The sequence below is a fragment of the Anoplophora glabripennis genome, unplaced genomic scaffold, assembly GCF_000390285.2.
Source record: "Anoplophora glabripennis isolate ALB-LARVAE unplaced genomic scaffold, Agla_2.0 scaffold85, whole genome shotgun sequence".
NCBI lineage: Eukaryota > Metazoa > Arthropoda > Insecta > Coleoptera > Cerambycidae > Anoplophora > Anoplophora glabripennis.
Genome location: NW_019416361.1, coordinates 1,194,629 through 1,222,289, shown reverse-complemented (window position 1 = coordinate 1,222,289; position 27,661 = coordinate 1,194,629). Strand labels below are relative to the sequence as shown.

General features: G+C 32.0%; 1 protein-coding gene across 2 annotated transcripts in view; it reads right to left on the bottom strand.

Moving 5' to 3' along the window:
* The window catches only part of LOC108917145 (glycerol-3-phosphate acyltransferase 1, mitochondrial), an 89,493-nt gene extending 62,535 nt beyond the window's left edge, over positions 1 to 26,958 (bottom strand). The window contains exon 1 of one of the 2 annotated variants that reach the window (XM_018723616.2): positions 26,895 to 26,958. Coding sequence is in view for 1 of the 2 variants with exons in the window: in XM_018723615.2 (XP_018579131.1) it covers positions 16,903 to 17,021 (119 nt within the window). In the remaining variant the exon portion in view is untranslated. Of the gene's footprint in view, positions 1 to 16,902; positions 17,307 to 26,894 lie in introns of those variants that run through there. The other variant, XM_018723615.2, reaches the window with a different exon arrangement.
* Positions 26,959 to 27,661: the final 703 nt, after the last annotated feature.

Genomic DNA, 27,661 nt, shown 5'->3' with positions numbered 1-27,661 from the left:
AACGCATATCGGAACAATGCACAAGGGCGTAACATTTTCAACAATTTCAAATATTACGAAATTCGGACCAAGGCAGCACCGTACCACCTTAAATTACCAAATATGTAGTTACAATTCAATAACCCTTTCGAGCCACCCACCGTTCAAAGATGGACGTTTTTCAAGGAGGCGAAATTTTAGAATTCAACGCGAAGACAACTATAGAAGCCTGGCCTGCGTTCGAAAGTCATCCCGAGTACCCTACAGTTTATTAACCAGGGACGACAAAGCCACAAAGACACCAGAGGAACATATTGGCAGCGCGAAATAATAATGCAAAAGTGCAAAAGAGGGCTCGGATGAGAACCTTAAAAACAGTGACATACCGAGGGTGTAAAAGTGTTTTAGGGGCAAAAATAATAACAGAGTGTGGGTAATGGTCCACACTAGGCAATCACCTCGCCAGGGATAGGGAAGAGTGACAAGTGTGGCGTACTCTTATTCAAGTTTCCGTTGAAGAGGGCGACGTTATTAAAAATTTTATATCAGCAATCGATTCTACAAGGAGGAGTTCATAGAGGACATTGTTTTTTATTTTCTAACTCATTTAGAAGCAGCGAGTTCGACCCCCAAAATAAATGTAACTCGAAAACAAATGAAAATGTTAGGTATATTTAATAACTTCCTAATAAAGTACCAAATAATCACAATTAGTTGGTATAATACACATAAAAGTTTGTTAATTTAATTCAATTTCACTATCTGTATCATCATACAGGGTGTCCCGAAATTATTGCAACAAGATTCGGTCACAGATTCTTAAGATAAATTTAGGAGACCCGTATTTTTTATTTTTGCCAAGTGGCCCCCTCTTTCCGAGTTACAGCTATCTGAAATCCGCCCGCAGAAATAGTTTCTTTTTATATCTCAGAACCCTGTTGTACGAGAATCACTAAATTTGGTCTTCAGGGGTTTTACGACATGTGGAATCTGATAGTGCTACGCTTCTTGTCGGGGAATACCCTTAAGACAATTTTCCGTGGGCCAAAAAAATTTGTTCGCATATTTCAGTTTCTTAAAAATTATTAGTCCGCTAGAAAGCCAATAATTTTAAGCAAAAAGTATCTTATGCACATTTTTCGATAAGTCAATATTTTCTGAGCTATTGGTGATTGAAAATGTACATTTTTTATTAAAAAAAAACGTTTTTCAGTAGTTTTTGTCGAATAACTCGGAAAATAGACATTCTATGAAAAAAAAAACATCACGAAGAAAATGAAGTTTATAGAAAAAGAAAAAGATTGAGTATGTTTTCATTTATATAGATGCAATAGGTGCTGAGATACGGCTGGTTGAATATAATTTCATGGCCGCAAGAAACTAAATTGGAAGCGTTTAACGTAAAATAACTAACAAAAATTCTATTTTTCAAGAAAAATGCACAGAACATTTTTAAAGTACTTAAAAAATCTTTAAAATAAACTTGACTTTAAGTCATTAGCATAAAAATTAAGTTATGATCAAAATAAAACTGTTAATTCGCTTTTTCGAAAAAAAAATCAGTACAAAAACTGACAAATTTTTTACTCTAACTTCAATGGACATTTTGAACAATTATTGTCAAAATGGCATATTTTCTACCAATGTTTACTATTTTACTGTTCATTACAATTTTTAATTCGAAATAAACCCCTGTTTTTGACATTTCTAAATTATTTTAATTATTTCAACTATTAGCATTGGAAGTTTCAGAGCCAAATATCTCGGAAACGCTGCAAGACAGCTACTTTCATAAAGTATACCTTTTTTGTGTAAAAAAAGTTGGAAAATAAGAATTTGATACCAAATATGAGATACCTTAAAGTACAAAAAAATTATGTCGTTTTCAACACATTCAATCTACGCCAGTTGGCGCCCTCTATGAACTATAACCAAAATGTGAACAAATTTCAATTCCTCTATCCATAGAACCCCAGACCCCAAAATTTTGTGTAGATATTTGCATTTATTAAGAAATAAATAGAAATAAACTAAAATAATATTTTACATTTAACACCCATTTAACTATCAACTTTTGGACTAAGGTAAGTTCGGCTAAGTCGAAATATATTTACTTCGGGAATCTGTCTTTCTGCATGAAAAAAATATTAAGAAACAATTATTTTGAATATTGTATAAATTAAAGTAAATCGCGAGAAAGTTATTACGAAAAAAAAATTATAATTCATTTTAAATAATTTAAAAGCCATTTTTTATATTTTGTCATTGGTGGTGGTTTTTGAGGGTTAACACAATGCGATAAATTATAAATTGTATTATAAACAGACAAAATAATATTTAATTTATCTTGTTTGTATGTACTATCAAATCATTTCAAATTGTTAAAAACTATTTTTTTTTTAATATTTTGTTATTAGGGGTAGATTTTTAAGAGTTGAAATATTGTGATAAATTATTTATAATCCTATAAACTATTGCAAAGATTTCTATCTATAACATATGCGCTATAAAAATATTTTAAGGTCAGACTATTAATTTTATATTTGTATCATTAAGGGTGGTTTTTAAGGTTTGAAACTTTATAAAAATAACGTAAGTAAAACAAGCTTAATTCCAAATTTTTATTAAAATCGGATCCATCCGAAAGTTTTTAGGTTTTACCCTATTTTTCCGTTCGTTCGACTATTTATTAGTAATAAATATCTCTGTAATATTCGTAATATGAGTATTCAACTGTTTTAATATTTATGAAATAATTTTGCAGTCTCTGATGTAAAATCTATTAACTCACTTTACGGTGAAATCAAACGAAATTTGACTCACTCTGTATGTGGCAGGCACACCAGAACAATTTATTGAATTTTTCAGTGTGCATAACTGTAAATGTGGCAGAATGCACGCTTCACTGATCCTTCAATTTTACTAACTTACATTCCGCGACAGGTAGATACGATTGGTAGCAGACCTCGTTATTAAGTTGACACAATTTTCTTCAGTAAGCAAATTTGTGAATCACCGATATCTGTAACGAACCTATGGCTGTTCATCCGTTTATTCTCTCCTTTCACAACGAATCTGAAGATACCATTCGGTTCTTTCACTTGACATTCACATAAATGATGTATACACCAAGCAATACATTCCAATAAATTCCAAATAGTTCATATCCTGTGTCACATTACTAGCAAACATTCCACGCATTCCATCTCAGTCTTTGTAATTTTTCTATCATTTATGGATGACAATAATAAAGTGATGTTTAAAAAAAAGCCAAAACATTGAATAAATAAATAACTTGTAAAGTTAGATTAAAAATCTAAAATTTCTTTAAAAAAAAATTAAATAAAAAATAGTGTTGTGCAATTAAGAAAAATAAAATTAGATCCTACGGGTTATCCCGAATTACGAAAAACAGACATAAAGACAAATTTGTTAATGTTCTACATAATATTATTACATTTTGTAAACATTTACCTAAGTTTTTAACTATATGTATATTCAGAGAAATAACTAATCTACGAACTACAGCTCCGTCATTTCTTTTCGAGTAATGACGTCATCGACATTTTTTTTAAATAGCAACCCCCTATTTTTTTTCTTGATTCTGAAAGATCGTTTCATTGTCGATCCGACAGTATTAAAATGTTGCCATCTTACATAGGAAAGTTTTCGAGTAAATGACGATCGAATGTTAGAAAACGTAAATTTTATTCATTAAAAATATTACAATTTCTATGTCAAGCAAATACAATTCATTAAGTTTTCTACCTAAATTAAGTGTTCGAATTGCCACCCTCCGACTTTTTGACAATATGCAAGTCTGTGTAGAAATTCTTCTTGCACATTACGAATTATTTCTGGGGTAACTGTGTATTTCATCAATAATACGATTTTGGAGTTTTTCTAAATTATGTAGTCTATTAACGTACACTTTGGACTTTAAGTAGCCCCATAAGAAATAGTCCAGGGGTGTAAGATCTGGGAATCTCGCGGGCCATTCCATCGGTCCTCGTTTGCCGATCCACCTCCTAGGAAAACAATTGTCCAGAAAATCTCGAACAGGACGCGCATTGTGCGGAGGTGCACCGTCTTGCTGAAACCATATAGTGTCATCAGGAATATCAGGGTCATTATCGTTAGGAAAAATTACTGCAAGCGCTGGAACAAGGTCATTTTGTAAAAACTCTAAATATCTTTCTCTTGTAAGGGTTCCTTCAAAGAAGAAAGGCCCTACTATTCTGTTGTCAACTATTCCAGCCCACACATTTAATTTCTGTGGGTGTTGGGTATGTGTCTCTGCCATCCAATGAGGATTTTCCCGACTCCAGTACCTGCAAGTTTGACGGTTCACTGTACCATTGAGACAAAACGTGGCCTCGTCTGAAAAAAGTATTTGCCGGTGTAAATCTCTATTTACTTGCTTTACATCCATCCATCATAATTTCACAAAAGTGTAAGCGGCGGTCGGGATCGTCTTCATTGAGTTCCTGCACAAGTTGAATTTTGTAGGGACGATATTTTTCCTGCCTCAGGATACATACCACTGTGGTCTGACTAATTTCATTGTTTAATGTAACCAATCGTGAAGTATTATGAGGATTATCTACCATACTTATCAAAATGTTCTATTTGTGATCTCCACTAACGCTTGGACATTCAGGTTTTGGAATATCTACAACATTTCCAGTTTCTCTAAATTTAGATTCTGTCTTACTGACTGTTGATTGACATCCGGCGACCTAGATGTTTTTCATTAAATAAATCGCAAACTTCCTGCTGCGTTCTAGTCTTATCCCCGCATCCGATAAGAATTAAAATTTCAATTCTTTGTGTGACAGTTAAACGTGGCATAATACTTTAAATTCAACAATAATTTTTATATCGCTTACAATATGTACTTAGAAAGTCGGTATGATAGTGACACTTAGATTTACACCTACGTGATCCATAAAAAACTTATAAATTTGATAACGTTTTTGGTTTATTTTAATTGATTTGGGTTTTCCAACATTCAATCGTCATTTACTCGAAAACTTTCCTATGTAAGATGGTAACATTTTAATACTGTGGGATCGACAATGAACCGATCTTTCAGAATCAAGAAAAAAAAAATAGGGAGTTGCTATTTAAAAAAAATATCGATGACGTATTACTCGAAAACAAATGACGGTTGAAAATCGCCTTTTATGCTAAAATATGTATTTTTTAAATTAAAAATCAACCTGTTCGAGGATTTTTCCCAAAAAAAATTTGTTTCGTTTTTACTGAATTTATTCCATACTTTAGGCGCGTACTGTATATAAATGTAACCCGGTAAAGTTAAAATTTTAGAAAAGAATCTCCAAATTTGGTATATTTTTAATTTTAATGAGAAATTATTGGTAAATAATATCCAATTTAACGATTTTCCAAAAATAATACACACAAATATGGTTAGCTGACTTAAAAATAAAACGCGAACCTGAAAAATAGACCAAGCACGTTTTTAGAAATGTCTTGAGCCAATCAAAACAGACAAATGCATCTATAAGATGGATGGTTTGTTAGGACCATCATAATTTATTTTAAGTTTAGTAAATTATTAGGTATTGATACTCAAAAGTTCGATAATAATTTCACAATAAAAAAGGATCTATTCGCTTTTACAGTGCTAGAAATTTTATTTTTATCGCATTTTTTATAAATCGCAAACAATAAAATTTATTCAAAAAGGTTAAAATAGGTGAATTGATATAATAAATATTAATTTTGTAAAAAAATTAATAAAATGAAATGTCTATATTTTTACTATAATTATGTACTAATTAACATGTTACGGGCAATATAAACAAAAATAATAGATAAATTAATGCATGTGGTTTACATCGTATATATTTTTTACCTAATTTGTAGTTATTGTCCTCAATCAACATTTGATTTATGTCATTTAAGGTAGAGAGTCACCTTCTTCGAAAAAACAAGCACCAGTACATATGCTTGATTTGTTTTTCAGTTTTTATACGCACAGGACTATAAATTATAGTCCAGTCGACAGAGGCCGAAAAGTTACTGTTGGTGACATTTTCTTGATAACTCGGAAATAACTGCACAGGATTACTTTAAATGATGAGTACAATAACAGGCTAATTTGCTCACAAAGTATTTTATCAGGAAAAAAGTTATTAACAATTTAATCGTGAAAAAAATTTTGTTTAGTAGTTTTCTTTAAATAACTCGGCGAGATGACTTTTTACGAAAAAATGCTTAGGACATAATTTTGTTCATAATAAAAATAGCTACAAAATGGCGGTGGTCCGATTACGAAATTTGTAATAACAAAGCCGTGAGATTGAAAAAAAACGGCATAAAACGTCAATTTTTTAAAGTTGCTGTAAAAATGTCAATTATAAACAGAAAGTGATAAAACTTTCGAAAACTATAGTTCAATATACATATATACAATAATGAAACTAAAGCCGAAAACCAGAAGAGCAAAACTTTTTGTTCTATAAGGTTTTATACATTCATTGGCGTCTGAAACTCTAAACTTTGCCAAATTTGTTTGAAGTTTTGCTGACACTAGAAAATTGGTATACACATAGTGTAAATATGCAGAAACCAAAATGTAGTATAGTATACCTACGACGCATCTTATTTTTATTTTTCCAATAACAATATTGTTTGTCATTACTAAGCCGTAATGACCACCCATTTATTAATCATCAAAAGGGACAAACATTACTTATCACATTTACCCTTACTACGATGTACAATAATAAAAACAACCCTGATAACGGATAATATAAAATCCTCCGACTCATTAGCCATTGTAACATTAGGTTCTGCATTTCCGAAATAAACGTTTGTCTACTAACTTGTGAGTGTTTTCCTCGTAACGTTTCCACACGTATTACTAAATGTAATTTGCAAAATTCAATTATCTTTATTTTTGCAGCTTTGGTAAGGTTTTATACGTCACCCTAGTTTTATACGTCACAGTTTCTTTTAATTTTTGGAAAAATATATATGTATATTTATAAAATATTCCATCACAGTAGATTAACCAGCACAATTACCTACAATTAAAAAAAAATTATATTCATCGTTTAGATCCTAAGCTACTTAACATTTTGCGCCTACTACGCAGTTATAAAATATAAATTACGCCGTAAGGTAATTAAAATCAAATTCATCGCAATATGCTAGAGAAATTGCGCAGTTAGAAAATGATAACATGGATACGAGCAACCAATGGCAATAGGCCAAATCAGTGAATTTACCTGGTACCGAAAAAACAAAAAAAAACATTGTGGGAAAATCAACAAGCTGTAGATAGGTAAAAAAAGGAGGAGATTCGAGAGACTGGTGAGGGGTGCATGTTGTCCTGTGGCTCCCCAAAACAACATCTAAAACACCAGGAAGCATTATACACTGACCCAAGAGCTATCTTCAACGCACGAGAATAGCAGACAAACCACAACAATAAAGTGAGGTTAGAGAAAAGTACGCAAATTGCCAGGCAGAACGAAATAAAGTAAGTCCAGTTGCATAACTGTTTTCTCCATGCCATAAAGTGTTGCAAATTTGAACTATAAAAACTATTTGTGAAACAGAAAACCCGTTTCGACTATAAACAATTTCAGTGATTAAGATTTAAATTGACATTTATGAACATTCTATAATTTAAGTATTAATTTAGTTTCCAATGTTCGTAATATAAGTTAATTTGTTTTGAAAAACGTTTAAAAATAATGATAATTGGTTAACCAAACATTTTCTAAACTATAATAGGTAGAATAAGGCATTTCTCAGACAATTATTCATGTAAAAGTATATAAAGAAAATTTTAGTTTCTGTGTTCATCAAAAGGATTGTTTGAAATTGAAAGAAAAATAAGTAATAAATGTCATCTTGTGTAAATCTTTCAAATTTTGCTTTTATTCAATGCTTCCTACCAAAAATTAAATAGTAAAGGTTAATTAAAAGAGCATAGAACCGCCCCTATGAGGTAAGGACTCATGCTATTGATAAAATAAAGTGTTTTTTCTTGAGGGACAGTGTAGAAAATGAACATTCCTATCTACACTAATAAAATTCTATCTACACTGTGAACATTATTTATACAAAGTAAAGCTGCCGGAGGCGATGTTAGCAATGATAAGGTAAGAAAGTCTAATTCGTCTATATTTGTCAGTGTTATTATAAAATTTTCTTATCAGAACCTATGCTCAATGGAAAATTAGATATAAACACACCCAAATGACATTTTACATTATAAAAGGCGCCCAAATGGATATTTAATAATTATAAACACACAAAATTTACACACCATCACATAATACAACAACACACAACACCATTACTTACATTACATTACTAATAACAAAACAACTATAAATAATAAAATATAGTAATATATATTGAACTATAGTTGTCGAAAGTTTTATCACTTTTTGTTTATGATTGACATTTTTACAGCAACTTTAAAAAATTGACGTTGTATACCGTTTTTTCAATCTCAAGGCTTTGTTATTACAAATTTCGTAATCGGACCACCGCCGTTTTGTAGCTATTTTTATTACGAACAAAATCAGGTCCTAAGCATTTCTTCGTACAAAGACATCCCGCTGAGTTAATTAAAGAAAACTACTAAAAAAAAAATTTTCACTATTAAATTGTTAATAACTTTTTTCCTGATAAAATACTTTGTCAGCAAATTAGCCTGTTATTGTACTCATCATTTAAAGTAGGCCTGTGTAGTTATTTCCGGGTTATCAAGATTTGACACAGGCCGAACCTCTACCAACTGGATTATTTATTAATCAACGTCGCAAAGTTCTCACGCCAAAAAGAATATCTAAAAATGTTGTATTTATCAAGCGCAAGCGACTAAATACCATTCTTCACTGTTTGTTACTGGACGGTAATTTACACTAATTAAATGAATCAATGAAAATTCTGAAGACTAATATATACCTACTCACGATAGGAAGTTACAGAAGAAAATATTAGTATTATGAAATTCGTCGAAGCGTTTTAAGCAGAGTTTACAACACAAACGTGCAATCAATCCGTTTTGGTAATGCTAGTAATGTATAATTTTACACTACTACATTGGTATAAAAATGGTGTAAGTTTGAAAGTATGTAGTTGTCGAATAATTGTCGCCAACTTGATGCAACGGTTACAAGTGAATAGGAAGTATGTATAAAAGTAATTAAAAAAGATTTTATTATAATTACGGTTTGTGTTTCTTAGTTCTAACTTAATAACAAAAAAAAATTGTATAGGTAAAGTTCCTTTTTCGCATAAAATATTAATAATTTCATTAGTAACGCAGCTCAGTATTAAAATTTATACTCATATTCCAAACTTTAAAATACAGGGTGATTCACTATATTTTGACCCCCCTCACCTTTAACTTTTTTGTTTTAATAGTTATAAAAAAATGTGAAATACAAAAGTTGCAAGATTTTTTATGAAGTTTTCGAAATTGATAGTAGAAAAACAAATGTAAAAATATACAGGGTGTTCCATTTAAATTAACAAAGTTCACATCCGCGGCCATTTTTTTTGGACTTGATTTGTTTCGAAAACGTCATAAAAAATCTTATAACTTTTATATTTCAAATTTTTTTATAACTTAAAACAAAAAAGTTATATTTTTACATTTTCTACTATCATTTTCGAAAACTTCATAAACAACCGTGCAACTTTTGTATTTCACATTTTATTATAACTCTTAAAACAAAAAAGTTAATGGGGGGCGGGAGGTTAAAATATAGTGAATCACCCTGTACACCGAATTGACCTAGTTTAATTTTTTTTAACTTTTGTATCTTGTGTACGTAAAATTTCTCCTTGTATAAAAAATTGGGAAAAAATTTAATGGTTTTGAATTAAAATTTATTTTATGTCAACTTGGTGCCAATAATTTTTAATTTTGTCATGACTTACCTAATTAAGGAATATCAAAGTAGGCTGATCATATTAAAATATGGTATATGAGTAGAAAGTTTAAATGTGAATAAACCTTAAAACAATATTTTGATGTCTTATACGAAAGTGGTATACAGAAATGATTATTAAAAAAAAAAAATCAGTAAATTTTCTCAAAATGCCAAACCTCAACTCAATTTTTTTTCTTCAGAAGACCATCTGGGCACATCCTGCAGATATTAAATGTTGCAGATGGATTGATAGTGTATTACTGTGTTCTAAAGATAAAATCATCTCTACTATCTTCATGTTCACCAACCTAAAGTTAAATTTTTAAATCCCTAAATTGTCCTAATTATTAACGATCGCGTTTGGTTTTATACATATTTAGTATTTTTTTAGGTATTCATACGGACCGCTACATCTAGAGAAATTTAAAAATGACTTGTTCGAAACAGAAATCATTTTTGTAATGTCTGAAAGTTTGTTTCACTATTTGAGAATGCAAACTACTTCAATCAATTCACTAATTTGAAGCTATGAAGATTACTACTTATAACAGGCCTTGTCACCTCCTAATTATAAGCACCTAAGCAGGTCATTAAATTTGTCTAGACTCATAATAGCAATTATAGTATTGTACAGAGATCGAGAATGATTGACCGGATTCTGAACGTACCCTGTCTCAATTGCTATTAAAACTGATTTCCGTTTGCTAAAATTACTTTTTTTTCCGTGCAATTTCATGGTGTTCTGTGGCGATTTCACAATTTGACGTTCTGTTCATTGGCGCACGGATTTTTTGGCTTGATTTTGTTGTTACCTGATATATTTTGCGACATTATAAAACAGTATTTTTCAATACTACAGTTAGATTAGGTGGATATTATACGTGAGTAATTAATTTATTGCGTATGTTGTTCTCTAACCTAATCGGTTTTTTAATTTAGGTTAACATGGCATTTTCATTAGAACATGATAAATTTCTTCTGGAGGCCTATTTTCGTAGTGGACAAAACAATGGTAATGGTTGGAAATATTCGATGAATTCGTGTCATTTACAATTTCAAGAACAATTTCCAAATGATGAAATTGATTATGAAATTTTTTCGAGACACGTGAAGAGATTAATGGAACGCTCCCATAACACTGGAAGTGTTTGTAGAGGAAAATCTCCAGGCAGAAAGTCTATTCTTACAGAGGAAGTCTTGGAAGATGTTGAAAACCGCTTACGAGCTAGTCCAACCAAATCACTACGTCGGTTATCTGCTCAAACAGGTACTTAATAACAAATATTTATTCTAAAATTTGTATCATTATTCCTAAATTGTTTATAGGAATATCATATGGATCATGCCATAAAGCAGTAAAGAAGTTGCATTTTCATCCTTATAAAGTTAGTGTTGTGCAGGAACTACTTCCGTTAGATTTTGGAAAACGTGTGCAATACTGTAATTGGTTTAACGAAAATCTAAATGACGACGATATTCTAGATCTAACATTTTTTTCTGATGAAGCGTGGTTTCATTTAAGTGGGTACGTAAACTCCCAAAATTATCGCTCTTGGAACACAGAAAACCCTAATATTTTGCGTGAAACAACTCTGCACCCTATTAAACTTGGTGTTTGGGTAGCTATGTCACGTAGAAGAATAATCGGACCATATTTTTTCCGTGAAAATGTAACTGGGCAGGTATATCGGCAGCAAATATTGTTACCATTTTTTGAGGAACTTCACGACGATGAAATGCATCATGGATACTTTCAGCAAGATGGCGCAACAGCTCACACCTCTAACGAAACTTTAGAGTTGATTAGAGAGTATTATGATGATCGGATAATTAGTCGAGATAGATGGCCACCACGTTCTCCTGACCTTACACCCCTAGACTATTATTTATTTGGTTTTTTAAAAAATTCAGTATTTGCTCAACGGTTACAAACGATTGAAGAACTTCAAGAGGCAATTACAAACGAAATTAGGAGTATTACACAAAATGTTTTACAGAATGTATTTAATAATATGAAAAGTAGAATTAATACCTGCTTGAACAACAATGGACATCATATTGAACATTTATTGTAAAAATATAGATATTTTTATGGATTTTATGTAATTTTGAGGTAAAATATTCAATAAAATGTGAAAAAATTCCAATTACTCTGTTATTATATATTGCATGTAACTGTTGTTTATTGCTCTCGGTCATACAGACAATCCTACCATCTAACATAATCAAGCACTTCCAACTGCTTGCATTTGCTTGAAGCAAATTTTTTTAAGACACTTTTCCTGAATTTCGACAGCTAACTAAAATGTTCAGCATAAATTTTTGGGCTGGATCGCTTGCGCTGGATATTCAGAAGTGTGAAAGCAGTAGCTGCAAAATAGTCGTCTTATAAGCATACAGCAGTTTGCTTTGATGAAAAACAGCAGCTTGCAGCGTATCGCTGTATAGCTGAATCGTCTTAGATGCCAAGAATGTAGCCACAATAGTGCTTCTGTTTTAAAATTAACTCATAACGTTTTAAAAATAAAATCGCTGAAGCACTTACAGTCGTTATTCAAAATTAGCTACATCAAACTTTGATTTAAAAGTTTTTCTAATTGTAAATGAAATAAGAATTTTGGAAAAGTTAGGCTAAACCTACATTTGATTCTGTCTTCCTCTTTAATAATAATAACAATAATAACATTTATTGGTCCATCAGTATTGCTTAATTTGTGAAATAACTTTGATTTTTGTTAAATAATTGATATTTTTATTATGAATTTCCATTTTGACAGTAACCTAATTTATTTGACGTTTGAACGTAATTATTTGTTTACCATTAAAATCCCTCAACCTGCGCTCATGATTCTAGTATTGGTATCAAAAACTGGTATGCCGCACATCAAAAATCAGTATGAGGCGGCACGGTCAATCATTCTCGATCACCCTGTATAATATTTCCTTGCATTTTCATCGCGCTTTAATTGTAAATAATAAATATTTACATATCAACTTTGTGTTTAATGTCAATAAACAAAATTTCTGGTTCAATAAACGAAAAGCAACAAGTAGCATATTTTAATTTACGAACTGATATAACGTAAATCTCGAACAAAATCGGCATAATGTAATGGTGTTCATGAATAACACTTCAATGTAAATACTTGCTTTCACCTTGTTATGCAGTTTTTAAAAATACCAAGTTGGATAATTAACAATTTAGGTTTATTGCACGGGGTCGGTATTGGTAGAACGATGAAGGTGAAATCACTACTTTATGTAATACCGAAATTAAGCAATTATTATGACTCGCTGATGAGGCTAAACATGACAGTAATGATGATACTTATGATGACGACACAGATGATGTACATACTTATTCTCATTATGAAAATATAGTGAAGAATATAAGATAAGCTAATAAGTTTTAGCAGATCGTCTTTGTTAGTGTGAAAGGACAAACAGTAGTGTCTTTTAGTGTCGAATGCATTTTTCAGTCTTAATAATTTTTTCATCAGTTGAATTGGATTTTAAAGTGATTTTGTGTCGTGATTGATGAATTGTAAAGTGTGTTAGTGTGTTACTTGATTCAGTTATAATAATTTGTTTGACACATTGATTAATGAACTTTTCTGTAATGGGAAATTCTTGTATAGGATTTTCGTTTGACGAAAGGATTGTTGCTGTTTCGTCATTTTCTTTCTGGGCTTTGGGGAATATAATTTTCAAAATCTTGGATTTGGGAAATAGCCGGATAGTCAGTCACTAGTTCTAATAATTCGTTTAAATTTGTTTCGTCTACTTCTAGAATTTCGTCAATATTGTTTGACACAGACCTAAGGTCGTCTGCTAATGGTGTTGTGTTTTGTAAGGACATCTACCTTTTGTTAGGGTTACCAGATGTGAAACATGTAAAGTATGACAATTGTAACAAAAAAGGATGACTTTCAATGAAAAAGGAGGAAATTTTTTGAACATTTTATTTTACTTTATTAGGAAAATAAAAGATAGTTGTAAACACAAGTGAACTTAAAAAACATTGCATTTTGCATATATTGCGTTAGCAAATGGAACAAAAACTTCATAAAATATGTTGCGGGCATCCTTACATTCACTCCGTAGCCACCGAATGTTATTGTTGAGTATCCAAGGATAATAGTATTGTTAAGATTGTGATTTTGATTGAAAACTAATCATGTTAATCTTGATTAAAATATTAAAAATTTTCAAGTAAGTGTCAGGTGCAGCAATTTTTATTGATACAATTTTTAAAAAGCCGGACAGAGGGGAAATCCGGCTGGACAATTAAATTTTCTTTAAAAAGGAGGACATGTCCGGCTTTATCCGGACGAATGGTAACCCTACCTTTTGTGGTACGTCTTGAATTTTGACTCCCGATAAATACACCAGTCGAATTAGTTTGAACGTGAAAAAATTATTAGTAGAAAATTGTCAACAAGTTGAAATTAAGTTGCCCTTTACAACTAACAAAGTAGGAGGGTCAGGCAAAAACCGCTCGGGAATTCGCTCTTTTTGCATTAAATAAAGCTTATTTTACGGTAATTTTGAAAAAGGAGAAATCACCTAAGCCTCTTTGTTCCCAAGATATATTTTTTTTCATAATATTAAATCGTTAATTAACTAACTATTGGACGTCTGTTACGTAATTAATTATTTATTTTTCTTTGTTTGTATTTTATTTCATAGTCAAATTCCTTCGAATGTACTCTCCATATAATAAGTCTTTTTAAATTTGAAAGCCATTCTAACGGTTCGTGGTCTGAAATAATGGTAAATAAAAAAAACACATTTGCAACTCCATACTATTGCTGATAATTCTCTTTCAATGGTTGCGTAATATGTTTCTGCAGGATTTAAAAAATTTCCAAAAACAAAACAGATTAAACTAGATTACATAAAATACATTACTCAAAAATAAATTCATGCGCTTATCGTGCTTTGACATAAATAATTTAAATTTAATATTACGTAAATATTAGTACTCTTAAATGTACTTATATAATACTCTGTATTACTCAAATATTACACAAGCTTCCACACCAAATTACTCCTGCGTTTTCTCCCTAAGGTTGAGTTAGTGTTATATTGTCTCTTAATTAGGTTAGAACAAAAATAATCAATGATAGCAACAGATAACACCAAAAACAAGGTGTTTATTGTCTGCGTTTTTCATATTTCTTGCCTATGTCTGCAATAAATTTTTATAACATGTATAATAAAAATAACCTCATTAACTAGAGACAAATTTGAATCCTTATCTTGCATGATAAGTTTTGTATCAAGCCAGAAATTTAAGTATATTAAAAACAATATGCACTTATTTCATTATTAACAAACAATGGAATTGATCCCTACCGTATTTATACAGAAATGTTCAAATTTCTAATTAAATGAAGCGTGAGAAATCTTCCGATAAAGTAGATAAGTTAAGTTCAAGGTTAAACATGTAATCAAAATTAATTAATTACTTTCTTATAGGACGAGGATATGATTCGTGTTAAAATTAGTGTTTTTTACCCTTATGACAAATATATGCCTGATGATGATGTTTAACGCAAATAATATGAAAAAAAAGATGATATACAACAAAATAACTTACCTAACAAAATATTAAGCAACACAAAAGTAAATAATTTCAAGTTTTTATTTAAGTACTGAAAAAATAAATTCTTATTTGTGTAAGTATTTGAATATTACATAAAATATTAAAAAATATACAAGGTGGTCCAGATTTTAATAGAACATAGGCGCAGAAAGCCACAGATACAGGGCGTTGAAATTAATAAAAACAAAACAATTTTTCTGAATAACTGGAAAACCGTTTCAATAAATTTATTCAAATTCGGTACACATTTTTTTTTCAAATATTTGTCCTAGTTCTGTATGCATACAGTTCAAATTCAAAAACCAGTAGAATCAATCACGGAAAAAAATATTTACTCTAATATATTGCCGATGAAATCTTCCAACAAAAGACCTTAAAAGTCCTCGAACCACTTTAGAAACAATGTTGAATAACAAATCATATGGGCTTTAAAACCCCCATGGTAATAATAATAAAGTAATTAATTACATTAATCATTTAATTTAATAATATTTATTATATAATATAGAAATGTAACAATATAATTTTTTTCTTGATTTGTTGTGAGCGAAATCAGAAATTATATCTTCAAAACTTACATCATACAGGCGCGCACTGCTAGAGCAGAGCTCGCGGTAAATTTGAAAGACACTGGACAAACTTTACACAAAAATAATCCTAGTCCGTACACGAAATAATTCTAAACAGATATTTTTTACGCAAAAAAATTCCACACAGTTTTTGCACGGAATTTTTTATCTATAGCAAATATTTTATCTTCTATATTTAAATGTATCGTCTTTATTAATATTTCTGTACTTAAATGAAGTTCTAATAGTCATTGCTTTAGTTTCATCAATATTAAATTTAACTGTGTCCAACCAATTACTGGTAACCGACAGTAAGGTGTCGTCTGCAAACAAATTTAAGAAAATCTCATTCTGCAAATCCTTAATGTCGTTAATATACACCAAAAACAATAATGGTCCCGAGACACTACCTTGAGGCACACCAAAGCTATTAGTTTTTGCCGAGGGCACACTGTCCCTTATTTTAGTAACCTGCCGCCTGTCAGTCAGATAATCCCTGAACACTCGCCTGAACCACCTTTCCTTCTATTCCAAATTTGTTTACTAATAACTAATAATAATTCTAGACAAAAAATTGTGCATATAAGAGAAAATTTAGAAAAGTATTATTTACACTTAATGTTATTTTGACCTCTCCTATACACTCCTGAGATACTGAGATTAGTAGATACTTACCCGACACCTTGTATAAATTCTTAATCTAAAATACATAAAATAGCTTTCACTATTAAATTGCAATTTGTGTCGGTTTTAACGCATTCCTCGATCATTAAACAGTATAGGTACACCAGTTACTACAAAATTTATCAGAACAAACCTGGTGAATCCTTCGCTGAAGAACCCAGGGAAGGCCCAGTACAGAAACCCAACGAAAATCGAAAACTCCAGCACAGATTCCATTGTCCACGCAATGAAAATCCCACTGAGGACCACCATTGCGATACAGTTTGCAAAAAACACGCACTTTTAAACCATAGCAAAAACCAACGTTTTTTTCTGACGTCTACCACCGCGAAACGAAAAAAATCAAGTCGTGAACGAAACAAAAACAAATCAGGTCACACCGCTCAGACACGCGACTGTTTTCAGTTCTTGTCGACGCTGTCATCCGTTATTCAACAAGAATTTTGTCGACGACTGCTACAACGCCACAGCATTACTTTACCACTCGAACGCAAACACCCCAAAACTAGCAATAGGAAAGGCGAATTGTGGCTAGCGGGTTCACCGCCGATACTAAAAGAAACAATGAATCCGTCCTCGTTCACCGGTATCGACATCCTCGTCTGTAGGCGTGAGGGGAGCGTGCTAATGCACGGCTTACTACTACGCAGTACCGTAACGAGAAAATTGAACGCTCGACCCACGATTAGCTGACTGAAATAGTTTAATCTAATTAGTTTTTGGAGTTTTCGATTATTGAGTGAGTGATTTGCCACGTTCTGGTCGTTCTTCAACGTCTTCAACTGAAGAAAACATCGAAAGTGAAGGAAATGACGCTTTTTTAATGAGGTGAAACCAAATAAAAAAAACACGTCAAAGTAGATCATAAATCAAAGTTATGCTGACTGTTTTCTTTGACTATCGTGGTGTTGTCCTGTTGTCCACACAGAATTCCTTCCGGATAGTGAAACTGTCAACAAAGAATATTATCTGGGCGTTATGAGGCGATTGAAAGAGAGTATATGCCGCAAAAGACCAGATTTATGGAAGGACAATTCTTGGATTTTGCATCACGATAAAATGCACCATCACACAAAGTGATAACTGTGAATGAATTTTTGACCAAAAACACAACGAATGTCATTCGTTATTCGACGGATAAATCCCTTGCTGATTTTTTTCTCTTTGAAAAATCCAAATTACCACTTCGTGGAACACATTTCGAGTAGATAGAAGCCATAAAACCAAAATCGCTGAAGTCCGTACAGGAACATGCGTTTAAAAAGTGCTATGATAACTAGAATGTTCGTTGGAAAAAGTGTTTTTCTTCAAACGGAGCCTCTTTTGAACGAGACTAAATAAATTTTGATGATTAATTGAATATATTGTGTTTTATTGACAAATTCCAGATACTTTTTCACAGAATGTATTTGATATATGCAAACAAGAAAGTACATAGTGATACCTTAGTCAGATAATATTGTGGCAACTAAATTTTTAAACAAATAAAGAAACACTAAGTATGTATTTGGGAGAGCATTGTTACTTCAGTTAGAGAGGGTTTTAGTATTGATCCGGCTTCGAATTAGAGTCCAATTATTTCTTGTACATTTTAATAAATGAACTGAGTCAAAAATACTGTAAAAATGATTGTCTTCTAAAGTTATTCTTTAAATCGGTTGACTGAAAACTTTTTTCATAAATTTTATTTAGATGTTAAATTTTAAAGATGTTATTGACTAATTTGTCTATGTCTAAGTGTATGACTTTACCATAACAAGCGTTTCTATTTCAAAATTGTTTTTATTACAACAGCAATTTTCAATTAATAATGTAATATAAGAATCATTAGGGATATTAAACCAGTCGCCTTTCGTCTACGATTGTGGTGTCACCACCAATGAAACTACTACAGCTGACGTCACAGAGAATTCCAGTCTTGAGGCCTTGTTATACAGGAACAGGGTATTAGAAGTTTGACTGCCTTAATTTTAACAGACGATAGAATACATTAAAATAAACAAAAAAAACTTGTATGACATGGGTTCTAAACTCAACCATTTCCGTGTAATAAATTTAAAATTCAATAAAATCTTTGGGTACTTTAATTACATATTTTTCAAATACATAATTTGATTAAAAGTTAAGTTCCTGTTTTAAGAGATTCATAATTACTAAAATTCGAGCTAAAATATATACATTTTATTTTATTTATTTAAAAACTGGAAAACAATTGTCTTGAAATTCTGATGAAACTCCCCAATACTAATACTTGCTGTATTTTGAAAACTGTTAATCTTACGCCCCTGTAATGCTGAAGTTATGGCAGTCAAACTTCTTACACCCTGTATAGATGGCGTTGGTGTCTATGTAATATCTTTTAAGCATTTATAATTATCTTAAAAACTCGTTGAAAGAATGTATCAACTTTATTGACAACCAATGATTTTATAAATCAACCTACCGCTTTGTTGATTTAAAAAATAAGAAAAATCATATTTTTACGAGTGTTTTTAAATTTACTTCTTAAGGTAAAATTGTTAGTACTCCTCTGTCCCAAATGAAGGGTTTACAGGAAGCTTCATTTCCTCTAACGATTTAGATGACATAATGATTGAAAAATTAAGCAATACGGCACTGTATTTTATCATTCCTTACCAGGGTTATTTAAACGCTCAAGACCTGGTTAAATATATACATAAGGACAAGTACATGTGAGACGTTATTTATATAAACAAACAAATAGAATTACAAAGAACTGCGTTACTTCATTTATGTACCTGAATGAAATAAAAGGCGGTATTTGATGTTTTAAATGTTTTCATTATTAAAAAATTACACGTATGTATTTGTAAAATTATATTAATCGCATCGGTTTTTGAATTTTCTAGATATTATATTTATAGGTACAGGTAGTTTTATTTTTCCTTCCCGTAAGATGCAAAAGTTTCCAGTTCAAAAACCTTGCAAAAGATTCTAAACAGCTCACAGCAATAAAAACAATTTCGACAGCTCGATAAAATGAAGGTTACGTAGATAACAAAAAAGAGGAAAGATTTGTTGTTGTGACTCAATAACAGTGATAAAGAGAATATACTATTGTTTTGAACCATTGCTTAACAAAATTAAAAACAACTTAATGAAAAATGTTCCTTTCCATGGTGGTCTAAATTAAATAAAACATATATGTACAAATATTTCAAAAGGTCGAAGCAAACGAAAATATACCATTGTTCGATTTGTCGCGGTTTCAGGTAGGTCGGTTGTCTATCCTCTGTCATAGCCCCACGATGGGCGCCACGACGGGGATTTCGCTTGATCTTACTAGTATAGTGGAGTTGACCTACCATGTCTCCCCTTAACATGTTTAGAGGGTCATAGACCTCCATAATGGCTCCGGAAGGAGCGTTTCTGTCTGGGTTCGTTTTCACCTGCTGCGACGATAGTTGCCTGCTCACTGATGAGATCCCCAAGTGTCTCGAGCGTTTCCCCTTTAACGTTAGTCACGAAAGGCGTCGGGAAAAGAGACAGAGATTATCGCTTTTTCTCCATTGTGACTTATAGGGTTGCATACTGTTGATGTTCCACTCTCTAATTTTTGTGGTTCGACCTAAGACGCACATTGGGCACTTGCACTGTATTTTAATAATAATATGTATTGTTTAAATGTTTTGTACAACGGGTCCTCAACTGAACCCTTATCACTAGCGGGTCTACAGCTCCAGTGTTGAGTCACTGGCTAAACGCACATTAGTGTGATAGTGTACAGCCTCCTTAGAGAACGGGTACATTAAGTTTTAGAAGCGTTGTAAGAATTGCAGTGTAAGAACTGTATATGAATTACAGCATGAAAGTGGGTATGCGAGCGTTGCGCTTGGATTTGTAATTTTTAGGAGAATTATAACTCGAAATGAACTTTATTGATTTACCTAAACAGTAATACAATGTATGCAATGCGGTGGTTGCTATACAACAGGAATCCTTAGGACTCGGGTAGAGTACACACTCTGGCCAGGCATCCGTGCCCTGGTTAATAAACTGCGGGAAGCTTAGGTTGGTATTCGTAAACTGACTGAATGGATTCCGCTAAGTGCCCTGGTGTAATGTCCGGTTAAATTCCATAAAGTCTGAAACCGAAAGAACTGCGCCCTTGGCGAATACGACCGTCTTTATGATGTGGTTATTTCCGCCACTTTTTGAAAGTGGGGCGAAATATTTCGACGCTCCCTACACTCGTCGGGACCTCGGGGAGATAGTGGCAGACGTCGTCGTAGTCCAAAGGAACGGAGGTCTCTTGGCAACAATTGTCTCATCCGGGTGGCTCGGTGGATAAATCTTCGAAACAACGATGAAATTTTTCAAAATATCGGTGAAATTTTTCAAAACATAGGTGAATTTGTGAGCATTTGTGAGCATCGTCATGGATGTTTGGCGGCAATCGTGACGTCTGTGGAGCCTTGCGAGAAATCTTAGAAATATCGGTGAAAATTTCAGTTATTTTATGTTAGTAAAGCTGCTCTATGTGTTTTATATTCCTATATTACGGCTGGAACTGCCGTTATATGGGCTTCTGTAGAATTGTTGCCAATATCCGAAATATAGGCGAATTCTGAACTCCCTTACATACTACGATAGATTCACATTGTGAGGATCTCGGTTATCTTAGGAGATACGAGATTTCATTACGTATAACAACCCGAAAAAAAATCTGATACGTTATTGGTCCCCAAAATGTTTCAATTCGACCGCTTTGTACATCTTAAAATATAAGATAGCTGATAGTAATAGTAAAGTATAACATAGATCATAGTTAATATGCAAAAAATCTGTTTCAACAATTCAGAAATAATCAATGAAAACGAAGCGCAGGAAAATGCACGGAAGCCATATTCGTTGCCATCATATCACTCATTAGCGATTACCGTTACAATTTTTATCAATATCTCGAGGAATAACGAAACAATAAGAGATAATAATAATATAATAATATAATAATAATAATATCTCTACTCCTCATTCTAACTACGAGAATTAGTCCATAAGTCGGAGACTTGTGCGGGAGAGGAGGCGGCATATTATTATTAGGCATGCCGCACTTGCACCCAGGAACGACTTATGTTGGTAAGCCCAAACCACCATTCAGTGCAGGAATGAGGGAAACGGTGTCAATCTCTCACATTGACCCAAGCCAACATTCTTCCTTTCTACCATACCTGTACAGAGGGTGTCAATCCTCCGTACAAGCATAGCTAATCTACGGTCTACCGGCCGCGGGAATCGAACTCGGGCAGAAATTTGCACACGATTTAAGTACTGACGCCTTAACCCATGCGGCTATCGACCGATTAGATGGTATCAATTTTTCTGATCACCCGATATATGTAAGTGAACAATGGAACTGATATATTACTCAACTGTATTTTTATTCTTTCAGCTGAACGCATGGCACCATATTAATAACACAATAACAATAGCAAATAATTTCCACAATTTCATAACTACATATTGTTAAAAAAGAGACATATATTTAAAACCTCTGACATTTAGCCTATGCACCAACAGTTTTATTGATTTGCCAATATAAGTTCCTATTTTCATACAACGTATTAAAAACGCGAAATACACATAAACAGCTATTTCCTAACTGGGACACTGTTATTTATCTCGTTTAAATGTGCAATCCTGAATAAAAATGTAAATGTTGAAAGCATCTCAAAGTTCTAAAATGTCCCAAAGATAACCACTGTTTTTAATATGCAATTATTTTGAATTTAGCAAAAAAAATTCTCGTAAAATGAAACTTCTTTAAGATAAAAACAGAAAATTCTTAAAAAATAATTTATTTTGTTATCAATAATAGTACATTATACAGAATTTTTTAACCCGTTACTTTATTTTATGGGGAATTTAATTCTAAAATTTTTCTTACTCCTGTTATTTTTCAGAAACGGCGTTTTCAACAAAAACACGAATAACTCATAATACTTACCTATTGTAGCTGTATTCGAAGCTGTGTTATTTAAAATCATCAAAAATTCAAAAGTTGGCTATTATATGAATTTAAACATCAAACTTGACGACCGGAAAAAAAAATTAATTTAATTTTAGTAATTGTTTGCTGAGTGTTTTGAAAATGGCTGGGAAGTTTCCATTTAGCGAACAAGTTGACATGCTATTAGTGTTGTACCCTGAGGGATTATTTCTTTATTTATCTATGTATATATCGTTATGACCAGTATCATAACTAGCCTGGATTTCAAAAGAGTTTACTATTCAATTCTCGAAAGGGAGTTTATAATTATCATTATACAGGTGCTTTCGAAAAGTAACGAAATTCATTATTTTTTAAATTGAGAAGTTTTCGAAAAAATCCCCTGGCACGTCGATTTTGTTTTTAAAAAAGGCACTTTTTGACATACGACCCATATTTGTGACGTCATCGTTGTTCGAGATATGACGTCATCGACAATTTTTTTAAATAGCAACCCCCAATTTTGACCATGTCATTTGAAAGAGCATGTCATTCTAAATACACAACATGAAAAATTATGGTGTTACATAACAAAAATTTCAAGAAAATAATATTTGAAGATTTTAAAATTTAATTTTCACAATACTGAAAATGATAATGATTATGTAAAAATCGACTAAATTAAATGTTCAAATTGTGCACCGTTGGCTGCCTGACAGTAGCCAAGACGATTAATAAATTCTTTTTGGACATTATCAATAACTTCAGGAGGTATACGATGTATCTCGTGACGAATTCTTGCTTTTAAATCTTCTACTAACGACACAACGGGCTCGAACAACATTATTAATTTATTTATTTACACGCGACAGCGTACCGAGATTCAGGAAATGCGCGATCCATAGCAAAATTTGGAATGACATTGTCCATTATTAAATTAACCCGAGACTCTAAAACTAAGTCGACTGCTCAATGTGGAACCTAAGGAAAAAATGCCTGTTTTTCGGATCTCTCCTGAATTCGACACCTCGCTTCGACACGCCCATTTCTTGGGTCCAGAAGTTTCTGTTCTTATCTTATTGGCGGGAACCTGAATGTCGGGAAGCTTTGGCACAACTATGCCATGTTAATAATTACTTAATTGACTGAACTTACATTTATATAAATAATTATGTGACTAACTGGACTTAGGAGTAACCCTAGCCTTCCTCTAGTGACTCCGTGTAGCAATACGGTACGGATTAGTCAATCTCATTTAATCTATTCTTATAGCTTGGAAAATCCGCCTAAAAAAACAGCTATTTGATCTATTATTATTTTTCTAACAACTTCTAACAACTTATTCTTGGAATTCCTACGTTCTTTGGAATGCATTTCACGAGTTATTTGAAATATCGATTTTTCTCTTTACCTTGTTAAAAAATATTGCTAAATTTCTCCGAAGGACGACGCTAAACCTACTTGAGAGCCCTTAACTTTCGACAAATTAGTGTTGACTGAAATATTTTACTTTTTGGCCCATTCGTTCCGAGAACTAATAAATAAATGACCACGCGTTCTGGCTTTTGTTACAGCGTTAGGTTTTGGATTTTCGATGATTTTAAATAACAGTTACAATAATCATTAGTTATTCTTGTTTTTGTTGAAAACAAAGTTTTTTGAAAACTAACAAAAGTAATAAAAGTTTTAGAGTTATTATCCCTCTATCTCTGTAAGGAGACATTTTGGGACAAAGGTTTATTTAACTATTTATTATTTTGTTTTGGCAAGTTGTTTGGGTTAATTTTTTATAGCTAATTATGTATCATCCTGTATATTTGTGCAACATTTTACATCAAATTTCACCAAAGGTAACCGACCCCTAACATGGATCACCGCGTACAACAAAAGTGCATTTACTGTCAGTAGTATTAATCGACATGTAGCAAGATACGGCCTAGTTCAACTTTTCTCCAGTTCAGATCCTCCACAGATAGTGTTTCTCCCTTTCAAGTCGATGACTCATGAATTGGGCCTTTTTATTTCAATTAAACCTTATTATACGCCGCCCCGCTTGAAAGCGATCGCAATGGTTGGTTCCTTTGTAACAGAATGAAGATATAATTTAAATTGAGTTAGCCGGGGCAATTTACAAATTAGACGGGAGCTATTGTGCGTTGGTTCGACCTTGCGGGACAAATCCAGTAGTCAGTCGGAACAGATCGCGCTGTTTTAGCTTTATGCTAACCGTGGCGGTATCGCCTCTGAAATTTTGCTTGGTGTCCTTTCTCCTTTCTCTGCCCCAGCCTCTGGTGGAGCCTATTATGCCACCTCTCTCTTGGTTGTCACACCATTCGTCGTTAAGAGGTCTAGGACCGTATCCCAAAATTTCAGGTCCTCTTACAGGTTATACAGTCTGTCTTAAGGAAAATTTTGGCTTTGGGAGGGAGATAGGAGGATGCCTATCATTTATAACAATTACTTTAAAAACTGTTTAATTTTGCACAGGGTGGTGAAATTTTGTTGTCGAATTTGCTTAACTTCGAACCGCCAGAACTTGATTTTTCTAAATGGAACATCCTAGATATTTAATTAAAATCTGTTGTACAATAATTTTATCCTCTATCTATCCATATTACACTTCCTTATACCTACCTATCTTATTTTTTTTTTGTTACTGACGTTATATCAGCTGTTAGAAAAATTGTCTGTGGGGTTAAATATATTTTGCATACCAAGCTTTCTGGTATGAAGGGTCATTGTTTGTTTGATAAAATTTTTTATGAAAAATAGTTTTTGCCTTTTTATTTAGGAGAAATGGTTAAAAACGAAGTTAAAAACCTCAAAAAAATATATAAGGTAACAACTGGATTTTGCATTTCGGAGATATAAACCCTATATATTTGTCGTTTTTTAGATTTCCGGGACTTCTCTCTTTTTTATGATTACAATGATACTTATATGTACATATGTAACACATATTTGCTTTGATGGTTTGCATAATATTGTCGTATACCTACCTATTTCTCGCTATTAAATTTACTAACACATCTTTAAACTCTCTGCCAAGAAAAAATATATTATACTTACAATTCAGTGTTTTTTAATACATTTATCCTGTTTTAGACAAAGGACCAGTTGGCATATACTAATTTTAGAATATATTCAGAAAGCCACCAAAATTCTGTACATTTAAGTATGCACCAGATAAATTAATATGATCTTATCAATAATTATAAAATACTTCAATTAATTTTTTTTTGTCGAAATACAAAAACAAGTCCATTTTCATTTTTTTGAGAGTTCAGTTAAATTTTCATCAACGAAAAGATTTTTTCGAACGAAAATTGGTAAATATGCTTAAATTGAAGGTATATTTTGTATCTCTCTTATATCTATAAGATTGTTTAATCAGAATGGTTGCTGAAAAGTTAATATTCAGAGACGGAAAATTTCTAACCTTTTAGTCATACATTAAGTACTACTTCGTTTTTATTTAAAAAACAAACAATTTCCACCACCGACCGTATCAAAATCCATCAAAAGAAAAAATAAACAGATCAACTTCTGATGCTGATCTAAACAGGGAGATAAGCACGCAACAATATTTACTGAAAGTAGGTATTTGTTCAAATGTGAAGTTTAGAGTCCCAATTTATCGCAACAATCACCCAGTTCCCAAAAGTAGGCTGAATTCAAAAATGTAAAAATCGAATACCTGTGGCGCAAATAAAAGAAAAGTTGAATGTCGTTTATGAATGTGAATCCTATTTTAGTGTACATAGGTATTTTGATCAGCGGTTTTCCGGTGTGTGAACAAAATAGGTGGGTACCTAGTTAAAATTTCTGGAAAACTAGAGGGACCAAATTTAAAAACTACAGCAAACTGCGGATTAACTACGCTCACTGAAACCTTGAATAAATTGTCGACATTCGTCCATAAAGATCACACCATTTTCAGTGGGACGATTTTTATTTAAATTGTATTAATAAAATTATTAATTAAACAACACAGCAGACTTTCACTAATTAGAACTTATTTATTAATATAATACGTATGTCCGATGTCACATGAATATTTATCTATACCATTAAGATAAACTTGTAAACACCAACCTAATTTGAGGTTAGGTAATTGCAGGTAAGGTTAATGCTACATTTTGAGGAAAATAGTGATTCCATTAAATAAAACTCACCTTTAAATTGATTTTTCAGGCTGTGTTTTATGTTACACTAATATTGTTTGCATCACTTTATCATCACCAAAATTCTAAGATACAAAAACGCACAAGCCACAAGCACGAAACGAAAAACGAAAACGAGTAAAACGACGCAACGACGGATATCGTACACCAGTCAACTGGTCTGATCTCGGTTTCGCTACCGGCCCCGGACTACTTTCAGTTTATTTCTAAAGTAGATTTTCATTGCAAAAATATCTAGTACCTACCATTTCTCTTTTTATTTTAAATTCACATATTTCTGTACCATCGTTAAATTGAGTAGGTAATTATGTATTAATTGTGAATTATAAAAAAAGCAAAAACCAAGGATTCTATAACTGCAAAAAAATAAATGTGTAGAATTGGGACTGGGAGCATACTTTTCTGTTTTCTGCGACACGACGGATTGAAAATTTAGGCATGGCCATGCGTCACTGAAATTAGCAGTTATTTTATTACTATAGTCATTTATTAATAACTTTATAATGGGAAGTTATAGGTACTTCATTACTAATTAGTTAAGGCCGTTAAGGGTAATATAGTGATAAAGTTGTATTATAATTAACAAATACGGAAACAGTTCAATTTAGAAAAAAATTGACATTTTTCAATTTTTTTTTATACCAACTTCGTTTCATTTCGGAAATTTAAATTTAGTAAAATTATATAAAAACTGCTAGGTATAATTTCAAAGACATATGTCAAAATGGACATGGAATCAATTACAATTTATTTGAGAT